The sequence below is a fragment of the Lontra canadensis genome, unplaced genomic scaffold, assembly GCF_010015895.1.
Source record: "Lontra canadensis isolate GAN:19392208 unplaced genomic scaffold, GSC_riverotter_1.0 scaffold49, whole genome shotgun sequence".
In the NCBI taxonomy this organism is placed as follows: domain Eukaryota; kingdom Metazoa; phylum Chordata; class Mammalia; order Carnivora; family Mustelidae; genus Lontra; species Lontra canadensis.
Window position 1 is genome coordinate 192,620 of NW_022631043.1, and position 15,430 is coordinate 208,049.

Sequence of the window (15,430 nt, forward strand, 5' to 3'; positions counted from 1 at the left end):
ACAAAGCAAAGGCCCGGTGCAGAGGGGGCCCGACGACCCCTTCGAAACCAAAAAAGCGATGAGAATGTTGTGAGGATCTCTTCCCAACACATTGGAAAACTTGGTTGAAACAGACGGATTTCTAAGAAGAGGTAACACACTAGAAGGGAGTGAGGAAGTTGAAAGCCTGCACATCCACGTAAGGAAGCACGACGAGGCCTGCTTGGGGGGCTGTGGTCACTGCGGAAGCCTGAGCTCCTTGGCAACATGGGCAAGTCCCTCACCCTCTCTGTGTCTCAGGGGAGTGGGAGTGGGGGGCGGGGGGCAATAACCCATCTGCCCCCGGGGGTCCGGCAGGCTGTTAGCGACGCTGGTGGTCGCCGCGCATCTGCCCCGCACCAGTGCCAGACCCTGACTGGTCATCCTGTGCCGCTCAGGTCCTGCCTCGGCCCCGCCAGGAATCCCCTCTCCTACGGTCTCTGGCAGCCCAGAGCTGCCCTTGGCACATGCTTCCACTGCCAGGCCTGGACCCTGGCCTAGCCTCTGCTCTTGCCTCTCCCTGTCCTGCCGGCTTGGCTCACTCCACTGTCCCCCTTGTCCACCCGTGGCTCCATGCCTGGACTTGGGCCCAGAGTAGGTGAAGGGGGTCTGCACACCCTCCCCAAGCATGGTCTGGTGGGGCTCAGTCCCCAGGGACCCTCTCAGCTGTCAGAGGGACAGAGATCTTGTGCATTCTGGGGTTTGGGTGGCCCCTAGTCTGAAGGGGACCAGACCCCTACACCAACACCTGATGCAGGATGCATGGTGACTCTAGAGAGACTCAGAGCTGGAGGCAGGGCGGGGACCGGAGGCTCCAGCAAGGTGACGTCAGGAAGCGACTGGCAGCCGTGGGCAGAGACTGCTGGGGACGGATGGGGGCCAGGCTGGGGCTGCGACGGGGTGTGGGCTCCTAGGTCTGGCCACGCAGCCCTCCCAGCTGTGTGACCCTGGCCATGCCTCTCTCCTGCTGACTTGTTGGTGACCTGGAGTGGGCCAGAGCCCACCTGGTCCCAGGAGTCCCCCCAGGATGGGCCCTGAGTAGGAGCTCCCCTTTCCGGGTGCGCCCCTGCTGCAGTCTCCAGCCCCCCACAGCCTCAAGCCTAGGTTCGGGCTGCCTGCCTGGGTGCCTATCGGTCACCCCGCTGACCTCCGGGCTTAGCCTGACCCACTTCTCCAGGAAGCCTTGGCGGGGAGTCCCATCCCTGCTCGGGCTCTCCAGGCACTGTCACCAGACCGTGTCCCCAACTCTCCTTCTGTGAAGGGCTCCCCCACCACCACTCTATCCCTTCTCTTTCCTGTTCTGCCACCTGGTCCCCCCAAAACACACTCTCACCCATCCGTGAGGATTAGAGGGCCTGGGGTGGAGTCTGTCAGCTGCCTCCCTTCCCGACTCCCCTTCCTGGGTGAGGGGACAGGTCCCCTGAGGTCACAGGCAGGGCACCATCCCGGAAACTGACTTGCAGGCCACCCCTCCACCAGCTGCCTCCCAGGGAACTCCTGGCAGTGGAGGGGGGAGGCTGCAAGGGTGGGGGTGCTGTGTCCTGCCTCTTCCCGGCTCCCCTCCCGGGGCTGCCTCCATATGGTGTTCGCAGAGAGCCATATTGCGTCCAGCAACACCTCCCCTGCCTTCCTGGGACAGCTGGGGACGCCTGCGCCTGCACCTGGTCAGATCAGGGCTCCAAGCTGCCCCCCATCGTCAGGGTGCCCTCTCCCTGGGATGCCCAGGGGTGCCGGGGGGTAGCACACGGAGCCCACCCCAGTTTCCTCAGGGGCTCCGCACTTCCGCCTTCTGGGATTTGGGGGAAGGGGTCTGAACTGGATCATCCTTGATCCCACACATGTAAATGGAAGTTTCTAGACGAGTCAGTCTTAGATTCTGTGACTGTAACTTCTTTACTCTTTGTCCAAAGAGCTGTGGTCCACAGGGGGCTCCCGGGACCCCTGCCCCATGGCCAGCCCGGGCCCTGACCACCATCTTGGGGAGACCCCTGGGGCCGGGCTGGGGGCTGGCCCGGCTGGGAGGGAAGGTTCTAGAGCCGCGCAGCTGGGAGCTGACGTGAGCAGTGACTGTCTCAGGGCTTCCGGCTCTGCCTTATTTGGAGGCAGTTCCGGGTGGGGCCGCGACAGGCACGTCCTGAGCTTTTCAGAGACACCCTTCCCCTCCCGGTTATTTTTAGGCCCTAAAAGAATTCTTGGGGAGCCCGCTGCTCCCCACACCTCAAGAAGCTGCAGGGCCACCGAGTGCTAGCCTCGGAAGGGCTCTCACCCAGTCCTGCTGCCACAGTGCCAGAAGGGAAATCCAGGCCCAGAGGGGCGGGGGTGGCCCAAGGTCTAGGACTTCTGCCCCCTTCCCCCGCCCACCTTTGTCCCTGCCCCCATGGGCCACTCCAAGCGGGCCTGGCCAGTGCCGTGGGACACCCCAGTGAGGGCAGAGGTGCCCCAGCTGGGGACCCCCACTCAGCAGAAGGTCTGAATTCCCTTGGTCTCCAGCAGGCAGTGGCAGAGCGGTAATGCAGGGGGAGGCCAGTGCCGGTCCTCCAGTCATGACCAGTGTGCCAGCCTGTCCTTGCAGGGCCGTGGCACCCTTCCCAGGGCCTAGGGTACGACCTCTGCAGGGGTGGGGGCAGGGATGGCAGGCAGGGACCCCAGGATTTTTTTTTTTTAAGATCTTATTTGAGAGAGAGACAGCGAACACAAGCAGGGCGAGGGGCAGAGGGAGAAGCAGCCTCCCCACTGAGCAGCACCTGGTCCCACGGCAGATGCTGCTGACAGCCCTGCAGGTGCCCTGGGAAAGGGCTGCATGGTAACCCCCAGGGCAGCGGGAGGCAGCTCAGTGGGATGCTGGCTGGCTGGTCAGCTCAGGAGAGCCGCAGAGGCCCCACATTCCCCAGACAGAGCTCCAGGTTGAGGAGGAGGTCCCGGGGGTGGGGGGGGTGCAGCAGAGCCAGGAGGGCACTCCCAGCTCGGGGAAGGTTCCGGAACGTAGACCTGGAACGAGCGTGAGGCTCCCTGAGGATTGGCTTCTCTGTGGAGGCAAGCCCGTGTGGGACGCAGGGCTGGGGAGGTGATGGGAGCCTGAGGTGGGTCCTTCACCTCGAACGGGGCCCAGAGGAGCCCAAGGGTGCTGTGGGGTGGCCCCACTGCATGGCTGGGGACAGGAGCCTCTCCTACTGTGGCTGGCCAGGAGTTAGACAGGAAGAGAGACTTCCTGATGGCCCATGCTTGCTGCTGGCTGGGCAGCTGGGCCCGGGAGGCCTGGGGGGCGGGGGTGGGAGTGGGCGTGAAGGCTTTTCCAAGAGTCCCTACCCGCCCAGAAGAAGGGCCACTCCATGCAGGGGTGCGGGAGCTCCCTGCCTGGGTAACTGGAGGGTGGCCTCCTCCAGCGCACCTGCCCCCCAGGAGACTCAGGCCCTTGTCATTGTCCTCCTGCACCCTTCCTTCTTCCACCCTCCCTCTGTCCGCCCTGTCCAGGTGTTCCTCCCATCTGTGGGGACACTCCCCTCGCCGTCCTAGAGGTACCACCACCAGCACCAGGATCCCTCCCCGCCACCAACAGCACCACGAGCTCCAGCCACAAAAGTGTCCCCACCAGCTTCAGCTGCCCACGTTCCTGCCCACCGCTGTGATCGCCACCATCGCCGGCCCCATCCGCAGGGCACAGTGGTCCTGCTGGCTGCAGGGGAAGGGAGGCCCAGGAGGCAGTCCCAGGGTTCCGAGGACAGCCCAGGGACAAAGGTGTGGAGATGATGAGAAAAATAAGGTCCAGGGAAAGGAGTGGCTTGTGGTGGAGGGAACAGTAGAGGGAGGCCCACAGCTGCCCTTGGGTGACCTCCCCCACGGACGGGAGCGTCTTGAGATTAGGGCCGAGGAGCTGGGCTCACTACCCGCCCTACAGGGGAGCATCACTCAGACACGTGAATCTCCATTTCCTCCTCTGGAGAGGGTGTCAGGACCCTGCCCGTCCAGCCCTGAGACAGCTGGATGGACACAAAGGGCCACACAGAGATGAGCTCTGGGCACACGGTGGTCGCTGGCCTGGAGCTGTGCCCGCACGGGGCTCACCGCAGAAAGCAGTGGAGACAGACCGGCGCGGGGAGGACCGGGCTTAGACGATCCAGGCTGGCTTCCTGCACCCTGGGTGGCTGAGAGGACCAGGATTTCTGGGCGCTGTCCCCATGCCAGGTGGCCGTGGAGCACTGAACAGCTGGGAATGTGGGGCCTGGGCAGGACAGAGGGTGTGGCTTCTCCTGGAAGGACTCAGCCCTCCGGGGGAGCGGGACAAGCAGGACGGAGGAGCAGGACGGAGGGGAGCCTGAGCCGAGGGTCACAGTGCTGAGCCACTCCCACTGCAGGCAGGGAGCCAGGCCGGGTGCACCTGGTTTGTTGTTTTTTTCTAGGTTTTCTGTGGTGCTTGTGAGCAGGGCAGGGGAGGTCAGGTCACTTCCCAAGGGCGGCGGGGAGCCCTGCGCTCCATGTTCCCCTCACCAGGACAGTCCAGTCTCACCTGGACCCCAGTCCCGGGCCTTCTGGCTTCCTTCAGCATCAGTGGGGATGAGGGAGCCGGCACAGGCCCCCGCCCTGCTCTGCACCCCCCAGGCCGGTGGGGTTGGAGTCCGAGGCCTCTCTGAGTGGGGGCGCGCGGGCTGCAGGGGTGGGGAAGACGGGTGGGGGTGTGGGGGCAGACGCCACACTTGATGGAGTGTGGGCGCATCCGCGGTCGTATGGGCTTTAACAAGCCTCCGTGGGGGCGGGTTTCGCTGTCCAGTCTCTCCAAAGGGGGCATTTCAAAGTGCCCCGGACCGCAGCTGCGTGCTGTGCCATCCCCTCCTGGCTGTCCACTCTCCTGGTACTTGCGGTCCCTCGGTCCCCAGCAGCCACGCCTGGTCACCAGCGGTCCCTCTCCATCCTCGGCCACTTGTGACCGGTCACCACCCAAGGCGGTCCGGAGCGCCGTGGGAACCCGCACTGGGCAGCTCCCCCCATCCTTCTGTGAGCCGGGCGTTGCGTTCACCTTGGGTGACATGGTCGGGCCGTCATCTCGGGGTGCAAACGGCCCCCTGCTGCCCGCAATGGGAAGCGCAGCGGGGGGAGGAGCCTGGCTCACCGGCCCTCCGGGCCTCGCAGCGCCCAGCCAGGCTCCCGGCGCGGGCTCAGGCCGCCCCCTGCTGGAAGCACGCGTGCGAGGCAGGCATTTCCGCTCGCAGAACAAGACGGAGCATCTCCAAGTCCAGGCTCAGAAACTGGTCAAGCTGTGGGCCACCCGCCAAGCTGGGAGGTGGCAGAAGGCTGGGCTGGATGGGCGGGGGGCGTGGATCTGGGCATGTCCACATTTGTCCCTCACGCCTGCCCCAGGACCAAGAGGCAGGTGCATGGGCCAGGGTGAGGCAGTGGGTGGAGGGCCTGGAGGAGATCCCGGGCGGATCAAGGCTGGCTGGAAGGAGGGGGGCCGCCGACGCCCAAGGCTCCCTCCCTCCGTCCACGTCCTCTGCCCCAGTCCCAGACTGTTCCCCTGGAGACGGCACCAGCACAGGGACGTCCCACGCCAACGGCTCCTGTGGGTCTAAAGGTCTGCGGTGGAGAACAAGGGGGCCCAGCATCGGGGGGTCCCCATCAGTGTTCCCACAGTGCCCTTGGGGGCCGCATGATCTCAGGCCTGGACGTCAAGGTCCACACAGCATGGGCTCCTGACACCCAGGCAGGGGGCTGAGGTGGAAAGTCCATGGGGCTGTGGTGTGGGCTGCAGAGAGAGGCCACACACAGACGGGACGTGGGTTTTTAATTCTTTTTATTGAAGAAAAGAAAAGGAGAGAAAAAATAGATTCCCCACCCCTGCTCTTCCCGGAGTGGGCTTCTAGTCCTGCCCCTGGGGTCGGCGCAGGTGAGAGAGAGGACTGTGCTCTCCACCTGGATCTGGGGAGGGGCCCCGGGCCCTGGAAAGGTTGGGGGGGGGCTGGCTGCTTCCCGAGGGGTAGGGTGTCTAAAAAATGGTGCCAGGCCAGCTGGGCCAAGCGGGCTGGTCCTCTGCTGCGGCAGCAAGGCGGGCCTCTTGGGGATGCTGGCCACGCTCGGGCCGGCCACCGTCCGCCGCGGCCCGCCCGCCCGCCTGCCGGGGCTGGGCTGGAGAAGGGCAGAGTCTGAGGCACCTTCCGGCCTCCGGAGCCCTGTGCCCGCCCCCCGGGCCGCCGGCGCCTCCTGTCCCGTCTGGCTCTGGTCCCAGCACTGCGGGCCTCCACCTGGCCGCCGTCCGAGCGCCCTGAGGCCAGGACGCGGGTCTGGCCCGCAGCCCGAGAGCACGTCTGAGCCCGTCCCGTGGCAGGAGCGGGCAGAGCAGCATCCCTCCTCGTGGCCCGGTGCGTGGCCGCCGCCCACCTGCTCAGACCTCAGTCTGGAGGTCGATGATGTCCTGGCCCACCAGTGGGATCGTGGCGCCCGACTTCTCCCACTCCACGCTCCGCAGCTCCAGCGGGGACGGTGGCAGTGGCTCCAGCTCCTTCTTCACCCACGCGGGCGTCCCGTGGGCTTTCCGAAGGCTCTCCCAGGGCCGCTTGTTGGGCGTCTGCTGCTTCTCCGGCTGCTGGCCGATCGGCGGTGGTGGACGGAGGGGCCGCGGAGCAAGAGGACACCGGAGGGAGCGAGGGGGAAAGAAGGCAGAGTCAGAACAGGGGAAGGAGACTGAGAGAGTGGCCGGCCAGGAGCAGAGAGCCTCCCGCTATGGGGTCCGGTGTGGGGGGCGACAGCCTGCTGTGAAAGGCACCTGCCTGAAACCGCTCCCTTGACCATGGCTTTCCTCAGGAGGCGCCAGACTACTCCCCAGCGGACCGCCTACCCCTCCCCCTCCAGACGGGACCCCAGGAGCTAGTGTACCACCTACCCCTCCAGACAGGCATCCCCAGAAGCCAGTGTACCCTCCCCCCTGCCCAGGAAGGCCCATGGGCTTGTCCTGCCCTCCAGAGTCTAGCATGGGCTGGGTCAGGCCAGCATCTGGGAAAGGTCGCAGGAAAGAATAAATGAATAAGGATGGGAAGAAGGCAGGAGACAGCCTTACGTATAGGCTCTCGCACAGCATGCCCCCATCCTGTGCTGCCCCCCACAGCGCCCCAGGGCCCTGACCCCCCAGACCTTGCTGTCCGGGCCCAGGGCCTCCTTGTCCTTCTCGGCGTGCTGCAGCTTTCGGTTCAGGTCCTGGAACAGGTCCTGGTGCCGTTTCCGCGTGTGCATGATTTTCTACAGGGTGGGAGGGGGCAGAGCCTGAGCCCGGAAGACGGGTGCTGCCCCGCCCCTCCCTGCCTACTGGAAGGGTTCAGAGCCCCTGGCCTGGCCGTGTGGGGGAGGGGATGCCAGGACCCACCTCGAAATCCAGTTCCGCGTACCGTGATTTCCGCCGCTGTGGGGAGAAGGGGTTCGTGCGTGTTTGCAAGCAGTTCCCTAAAACCTCCCAGGCCACAGGTCCCGGCCTCTCCTTGCCTGAAGATGGGGGAGACCAGGGACCCCCTCGCCCCAGGCCTCCTCTTGGGGTCTTGCCCGAGCCCTGGGGTCACGCCTCTGTCAGCCCTGAAGCTGCCGTTCTCAGGCCCGGCCAGGAAGACGCTGGACAGGAGGCGGGGCCCCAGAGGACAGTGACCGTCACGAGGAGGCTCTCGGCTCTATGACAACCTAGGGGTCTGGTATCCCAAGGCCCGAGTGAGGGTCAGCCTACAGAACCTCGTCACCACTTTCTGTCCCAGCTCAGAGGAGCTAGACTGTCTTCCAGGCCACCTCTGGCCTCCAGGCTGGGGCCGGCGCTGGGCAAGGGTCTCTGGCTCAGCCTGCCCACGACGTGCGCCCAGGGACAAGGAGCATGGGACGCAGGCCAGTGGCCCAGCTGAGAGGCCCCAGAGGCTGTGAACCAGGAGGTGGGAGCATGGCCTAGGGAGGGTGGGGCTCCCTGAGGGCGCTGGGCGGTGCTCCCCGCTCTAGGCTCTAACCCCATGTTGCACAGGCTGGCGGGGGGCTCAGGGTCAAGTCTAGGCTTCAGGTTGTTCTGTGGAGGGACTCGCTGCTCTGACCGCAGGCGCGGGATGGGCTAGATTTGAGCTGACTCGCGCCCAGCTCGGTGGCCTCTGCAGTGAGGGAGGCCCCTGTTTCGGCAGAGGCTGGGAGCTCCCTGTCACGAGGGCCCAGCAGGACGAGGGGCAGCGTGGCTAGAGGACAGAAAGAGGACGGTGGACGGGCGGAGGGGGTCCTAGGGGACGCCCCGTCAGCAGCCAGCTTGTCCCCCTTCTTGTCAAGGGACACCTGCCAGCAGCAGGGAGCTGGGATGCTGGTCCCCAGCATTCCCAGGCCCGGACTTCCTAGCACTGGCCGTGGGCCCCACTGGCTGGGCCGTGTACACCCAAATCAGGGGCGCCCACAGCAGGCCCTGCCCCCCCACCTAACCCTCCCCCCAGGTCCCCGGGCCGCCCTCACCTCCAGGGAGCTCACGGACAAGGTGGAGACGTTCTCGTTCCTGGTCCCAGTCCCCGAGCTAGGCCCCGGGTGGGCCGCGGGCTCCCCAGGCTCCCCCAGGCTGGGGGGTGTGGGCTCCAGGGTGGGGGGTGGGGGTGGGGGTGGCGGCGGCGGCGGGGGCTGGGCGGGGGGGGCCTCCGGGGGCCCGGCGCCCGGAGGCTGGCGGGTGGGTGGGCTGCGGGCCGGGAGGCTGGCTTCGGGGGCCATGCTGAGGTGGATGAGGCGGGTCTGGGGCATCTGGTCTAGGTGGATGCTGTGCTTGGCTTCCTCCGGGGGCTTGGGCCGCAGCGTGGCCGTGGCCGTGGGCAGGATGACGTAGCTGGTGTCCAGGGCCTTCTCCTGGGCCCGGCTCAGCTCCGAGTCCAGCTTCTTGAAGATGTCCCCATCGCCGGCAAAGGAGGACTTGGGCGCCCTGTCCTTCTTGAGGGTCAGGGAGTGGTTGGGGAAGTCGGGCAGGGGGCCGCCCGGGCAGCGGGGTGAGCCGTGCAGGTGCAGCTTGGACACGTTGGCGGGCAGGCTGTTGAAGTTGGTGGGGGGCACCTTGGCGTGGGCTACCTTCAGCTTCTCCTCCTCGGGCAGCGACGGCCGCTTGAGCGTGCCGGTGATCGTGGCCGTCCGGCAGGCCGCGATGTCCTTGTTCAGCACTGTGGGGAGAGGTGGGGGTGGGGGTCAGGGTGGCCTCAAGGGTGCCCCGGCCAGACCCAATCGGGCGCACGCCCTCTGACGGCTCTGGAGCTGCGGTTCCCGGCGCCCGCGCCCTGCAGGCCACCCCGGCCCTGGTCAGTGGGGGCCTCCCGCGTGCTGTCTGGTGCCATGGCAGCCCGGCTTCCTCTGCCATTTCTAATGAGGCTGGAAGATGTGGTGCTTCTGCCTGCCCCCACAGACAGGAGGACAAGTGACCGCCACCCACATACTGCTCTCCTGGCAGCCGGGAGTCCCTGAGGACCCCGCAGCCAGCCCACATGTCTTGGAAGTGCAGGGACACAGCTCCTCATGGAGGGGGAGGTGCTCCTGGGGTGCCTTGCCCCAGATGCCTAGCTGCCCCACGTCTGCTCGGCTGCAGGGGAGGGAGCCGCATGACCTCCGAGCAGGGGTCCTGTGGGTCCACCACCCACCTCGCCCCTACCAATCAATTCAGCCTCCCGGGCCAGCAGAGAGCACAGAGCTGCTAGGCCCAGCTCTGCACCCGTGCCCCCCTCAGGGCCCGTCCCCGAAAGCCTGCTGTGACCGTAGGGCCCTCTCTTTGCTGGCCATACCCCTGCCCAGCCCCGCACACTGGCGGCGCTGCCTGTCACCTGCCGCCCGTGGGCACACAGCCTCCCAGCTCGGTCCTCCTGAGCACGCACTAAGCCCCATGGACCCAGGACGCGCCTCCCCGCTCAGATCCAGGCGCAGGTTTACGCGCTCTCAGCCCTACCTCCAGACTCCTCTAGATCCCCAGCACCCCCGGTGTGCCCCCCACCCCCAACCACTAGCTACTTGAGAGGCCACAGGCCCCGCTGGGCCAGATGACTGATGAGGAAGAAATCAGAGGCTCGGAGAGGTCAGGACCACCTGAACAGGGCTGGACCCCAGCCTCTGAAGGCCTGTGAGTCTCGGGGTCACCTCTCAGGACGGCTGCTTAGACTACATAAGACCAAGACAGGAGATGGAAGACCATTCTGTCCAGTTCCTCACTCAACCCAACCAAAGGCCACCTCCTCCAGGAAGCCCTTCTGGGTTGACCTGGCAGTAGCTGACACTCCCAGCCTACGGCCATCCCAGCCCCTGCCTCCACGGCTGTCTTTAGACTCTGACGGATGCAAGGCAGTTGTGGCCAGCTGGGTCTCCACAGTTCTGGAAGATACTGCCTGTCCCTGCCTCAGATGCCTGGCTCCCAGGACAAGGACCCTTGAGGGGCTCCCTCTCATTGGGCAATTGAGTCCCTTTTTCCATTTGCTTCCAGAAAACTCAGTGCTAGCCTAGGGTCCAGTGGTAGGTCCTTCTCTGTGCTCTCCCCGCGCTCCTGCTGCCGTTCCCCCACCCCCATTCTGAAAGCATGCCCAAGCCTCCTCCGTGGGGTTAGTGGGGATGGAGACATGAAGACGACACAGAGTGTGGGCCCCGAGGGAGGGCAGGCAGGGGTGGGCGGCGAGGTGGGTGACAGGGCGGAGGCGGGCAGCTCCTGTCTCACACAGCTTGCCCAGCCTCATGGCCCCTCCCAAGAGCGTGGAAAGCAAAAAACAGGAGTGTGTGTGTGGCTGCTGAGGCAAGGGGCACGGCGGGGAGAGGACAGGGCCAGGCCCTGCGCAGGGGTTCCACGGCCTGCCCCAGGGGCTAAGAGCTCTGCCCTGCATAGCGCGGGCCTCACCCCTGCTGAGCCAGAGCTCCAGGACCGGTTTCCACAGATGGGGCCTGCGGCTGGCCACAGGGCCGCGGGTAGGGAGGCAGGAAGTGGCGGGTGCGGGCCCAGGCTGAGGCGGGTGCTGTGCAGACCAGGCCTTCCGGGCAGCGTCCCCGCCAGCTGGGCAGAGCGTCCCCTCCCTGCATGGGCTGGGGCAGGCCGTGGTGGGATGAGGACAGACAAATGAACAGATAGACGGACAGAGAAAAGAAGAAGAAGCAAGTGGACCCAGGCGAGGGCCACCTGTCGCTCTCACCTGGCAGGCGCTCACCTGATCTACAGGCCAGATCCACGTCCTTCTCGAAGTCAGTCTGCAAGACAGAGGCGGGGTGGGGTGAGGGCCCACGAGCGAGCAGCTGGGCTGCTACCCGCACCACGCCGCCTGCGGGCTGGCGGGAAACGGTGGAGCTGAGCTATACCTCGGAGGCGTGTGTGAGTGTGTGAGTGTGTGCGTGTGTGTGTGTACGCGTGCGTGGGAGCTCCCTCCCGGGCGTCTGCAGCTTAGCTGGGCAATGGGGGGCCAGTCCCAAGGCAGCTCCCTCACACTCTCACGCCTCTGCCTCAGTCTCCCCCAGTCGCTGGCTCCCTGGGACTCCAGCCCAAGACCTCCTCGCTCTGTCCCTCACATCCCCCGATGGGGTGGGGGGCGCAAAGTGTCTCACGCTGGGGCCCTTGTGGCCCAGCCCGTCGCCTGCTGGTGTGCAGCTGTGGGGCCTGCCCCGTGTCACCTGTAGTCCTCAGCACAGGCCCTGGGGACGAGGAAATGGAGGCCGGCTGGCCAGAGAGGCAGAACGGGCTTCGGACACGGCCGTCGGTGCCCGGGTGACACTGGCCGTCCCTTGAGCTGGAGGCCCTGCTAGAGCGTGTGCCCCATCCCAGCCTAGGAGCCCTGCCAGTGGGAGTGGGCAACCAGTCCCCCGGCCTCAGAGCGCCTGGTGGGCGGGGCACCCCGGCCTGGGCACCACGGGCCGGGGCGTGGCCTTCTCGGGGGGCTGCGGGTCTGGGCCCTTGTCTCAGACCTGGAGGTTCCCTCTGCGCAAACGCAGAGGTGGGCTTCTGGGAAGACTTCAAAGTCTGAGGTCAGAGGTCAGGCCGGGAGCAGTGCCCGGGAGTCTGGGACCCCTGCCCTCACCCCTGAGGATCCAAGTAACCTCCGCAGGTCCACCGGCTGGCCTCTGCTGAGGACCTGCCTGGGACGCTCACAGCCCCCGAGGAGGCTGGGCACCCCAAGGCCCGAGTGAGCAGCTGCTGCCCGCCAGGCCCCCAGTTACAGCGCGGAGGATCCAACCTGGGCACCACCAGGACCTGAATGGGAGGCCTGCCGGCAGGAGCAGGGCTGGGGGGTCAGGGAGGACTTCCTGGAGGTGGCATCTTAGCGGATACCCGCGAGGCAGGCAGTGGGGTGGGAGGGCCACGCCGTGCCTCAGGCTGAACGGCAGGTGCGATGCTGGAGGGACCTGGCTGGGAACAAGGCCACGGTGGGGGCAGGGTACGTGCACAGCCCAGGCTGGTCCCCCGGCTGGAGACGGAGGGAGCCCAGCCTCATCCCGGCCAGGCTGGAGGGCAATGAGGGGGCGTGGGAGGTGTGGGGGGACAGCCGCTGAGGCGACGGCCCCCGGAAGCTGGCATCCATGCAAGCACGCTGTGGTAGCGGGGGTGAGGGTGAGCCGACACCAGCCCCCCCCCTTATCGTCTGGGTCCTGCCCGCCCCAGACCCTGGGCTGGGGATGTCACCTTGGCGAGCCTCAGTGTCCCCAGCCTCACACTGGGCTCGGAGCTCTTCCCAGGGGCCGCCGGAGCCCAGAGCAGCACAGGGAGGCAGCACTGGGGCACGCACGCTCGGAGCCCTACCATGAGCTGGGCGTGGCCGTTCTGGAAGGAGCCCCCCGAGTCCCCGTTGCCCTCCTCCTGCCGGTCCACCACGCGGCACTTCACGGCGTCCTGGACCTGGCGGGGAGAGAGCACAGTGGTCCACGGCAGTCCCTGACTGCGGCCTCGTGAGTCGGGGGTACGGCCAGGGCCAGCAGCACAAGCTGTCTCCGCGAGGGGAGCCTGTGTGCCGGGCCCTGCCTCCCTTCCCTCTTGCAGTCTCTCTGCGCCCTTCACAGGCACCTCGACCCCCCGTAAACGTGCCACAGCCCTCCCGGCTGGAGTCTGTCCAACGGACCTGCCGTCAGGCTGCAGAGGGCACCGGGGTCCATGCCGTCCAGGCAAGCCCAGGGCCCCCCTCACCCCCTGGAGACACCCGAGCGTCCACAAGGGCCCTTGGGGGGCACAGCACGTCTGTGGGGCACGCTCCATCGAGGGAGGTCTCACGCGTTATGGCCACGGGCTCTTCAGAAAGGGGCCACCCAAGCAGCCAGCACAGAGCTTGTCCGGAGAGGACAGGCAGGGCTGGTCAGCGTGAGCAAGGAGCGAAGGCTGCCCCTTCTCTGCCGCCAAGTGCTCTGGGTGCTGGGTAGATCGGCGAGCAGTGCCCGCCCTCAAGAAGCTGCCCCTCCATGGCCATGATGTGCAAAGGGAACAAGGGGAGGCACAGGGGCGGTGAAAGCATGGAGGGATTCCTGGAGGAGGCATCCGGAGTGAGCGGGGGAGCTCTGGGAGGAGGGTACGCTGGGGGTCCCGGGCTCCCAGACCTAGACCCAGCACAGACCTGGGGACCTGTCCCCACTCCCCACAGCCACACAGCTGATGAGAGGCGGTGCTGGGGTCTCACTGGCTCCGGGGCCACAGGCACCCGCCAAGCCACTGGGCCTCCTGTCACATGTGCCTTCCTCCCGTGCGTGCACTCACTGACCGCCTAGCAAACATCTCACGCACCTACCGTGTGCCCAGTGGAGGCAGGCCACCGTCCAGGAGACGGCAAAGGGAAAGCACTTTCTCCACTGGCACAATAAGCAGATGGTCTCCCCAAGTGCCTCGTGGCCTCCTCCTCCAGGAAGGCCACCTGGTCAGCCTCAACCCCTCCGTTCCCCCCAGAAGACTCAGACGACCACCTTACTCATCCGCCTCCCAAATGTTCCGCGCCCACTGCGCTGGCTGAAGCTGCCTGGCATCGCCCCTGCCGGCCCCCTCCCAGCCTGTCTTCGTTAGTGGCCCCCTGAAGTCCCACCTACAGAGGCCAGAGGACGAGGCCCTCTCCCGACTCTTCCCTGCCCACAGGGTCCCTAGCCCAGACCCCACGTGTGTCACCCAGGAGATGAGAGAGGCTGATGGGGAAGTCCAGCCCTCCTGGCAAATCATGTGTCTCTGGGGCACCTGACTCCCCGCGTGGACCCCCGCTCCGGACAGTCCCACTTCTGTTCCCGGGTTTTAAATTCCTACAACCTCCCTCCTATTCTCAGATGCTCCTTGTCGGTAACCTGCCGTCTCCAGAGCTGAGCAGCCAAGGGCAGCTGAGGGCCACAGACGGGGCCTTCGCACCTGGGGAGACCGTGACGTCTGGCCCCACCCCACCCCATCAAAGCCACAGTGAGAAGCAAGACCATGAGTCAACACGGCCGGGGCCAGGCACACGTGGGGCCGGGGCTGGCAGCCTCTCCCTCTTTCTGCGAATGCCGGCTCGGGCCATGTCGGGGGCCCGTGGCTGCAAGGATCTGACTTTCTGGGCACAGGCTCTCCGGATCTCAGAGGGGATGCTCACAGCCACCCCGGCATTTACACGCAGGAGCTTGTCAATGCGGCCGTCCCAACACCAAAAACGCGGGCTTCTTGTCCTCCTGTCACCTCTCCCCCTGCCCAGGGGCCTCAGGGGACAGGGTGCCCCCAGACCAGGGCCCCACCTGTGACAGTGGGGCTACATGTGGGGGATGCCGGGTGGGGGCAGGGCTTCCAGCTCAGGACGGGGCTGAGCTGCCCCCGAAGTGGACTGCCAGCCGTCCGCAGCATTCTTCCCTGGATGTCCCAGGGGGCCGGGAGCCCCTTCTAGAAGTGCTCTGGCTTTGGGGTGTGACACAGCAGCTGCCCGGCCTCCCCCACTGCCAGCTGTGGACCCGGCTTCCTCGGGTGCACTGGGCTCATGGCCCCTTGTCCTTCTCTCCCCCAAAACCCAGGGTTCACTACAAACCCTTCTCCTGTTCTCCTCATCTTTTCAAATCCAAGTGCCCTCCAATCACTTTGTTGTCTTTCTAGGAGGTTCCAAAGGGAAAGGGAGGTAATTCTGCGGGTCCGCCCCCCACCTACTCCGGCCCCTTCAGCCTCACGACAGCCCCTCTCCTGTCCATGCCAAGAGCACGTTTCTCCACATTTCAGCCCTCCTGAGAGGGGAGCAGGTCCCGGACCTTAGCTGCTGTCACAAGCAGCCAGCCGTGGGGACAGGTGGCTGATGGCCCTCCCTTGCTCCCATTCAGGACGGGGGACTCAGCTCTGCTGAAAGCTGCACATGTCTCCAGGGCTCCGGGTCCCAAAGACCTAGGAGGACAGATTCCCCCTCACTGCCCAAGCCTTCCAGGGGTGCAGGGTGCATCTTCAGGAAGAAGGACAGACACTAGGAGCCACTGTCCGCGGCAGCCGAGGACCGTGTGCCGGCGCAGCCTTGGGGCCCGC

General features: G+C 66.1%; 1 protein-coding gene across 2 annotated transcripts in view; it reads right to left on the reverse strand.

The window, feature by feature from the left end:
- Positions 1 to 5,786: 5,786 nt before the first annotated feature.
- Positions 5,787 to 15,430, reverse strand: part of ADGRB1 (adhesion G protein-coupled receptor B1) — a 63,132-nt gene continuing 53,488 nt past the window's right edge. For both annotated transcript variants that reach the window (XM_032873458.1, XM_032873457.1), the window contains exons 25-30: positions 12,737 to 12,832; positions 11,157 to 11,196; positions 8,464 to 9,146; positions 7,367 to 7,402; positions 7,138 to 7,242; positions 5,787 to 6,589 (exon numbers count right to left, since the gene is read on the reverse strand). In XM_032873458.1, the coding sequence (XP_032729349.1) occupies positions 6,392 to 6,589; positions 7,138 to 7,242; positions 7,367 to 7,402; positions 8,464 to 9,146; positions 11,157 to 11,196; positions 12,737 to 12,832 (1,158 nt within the window). In that variant the 3' untranslated portion in view covers positions 5,787 to 6,391. The remainder of the gene's footprint in view (positions 6,590 to 7,137; positions 7,243 to 7,366; positions 7,403 to 8,463; positions 9,147 to 11,156; positions 11,197 to 12,736; positions 12,833 to 15,430) is intronic.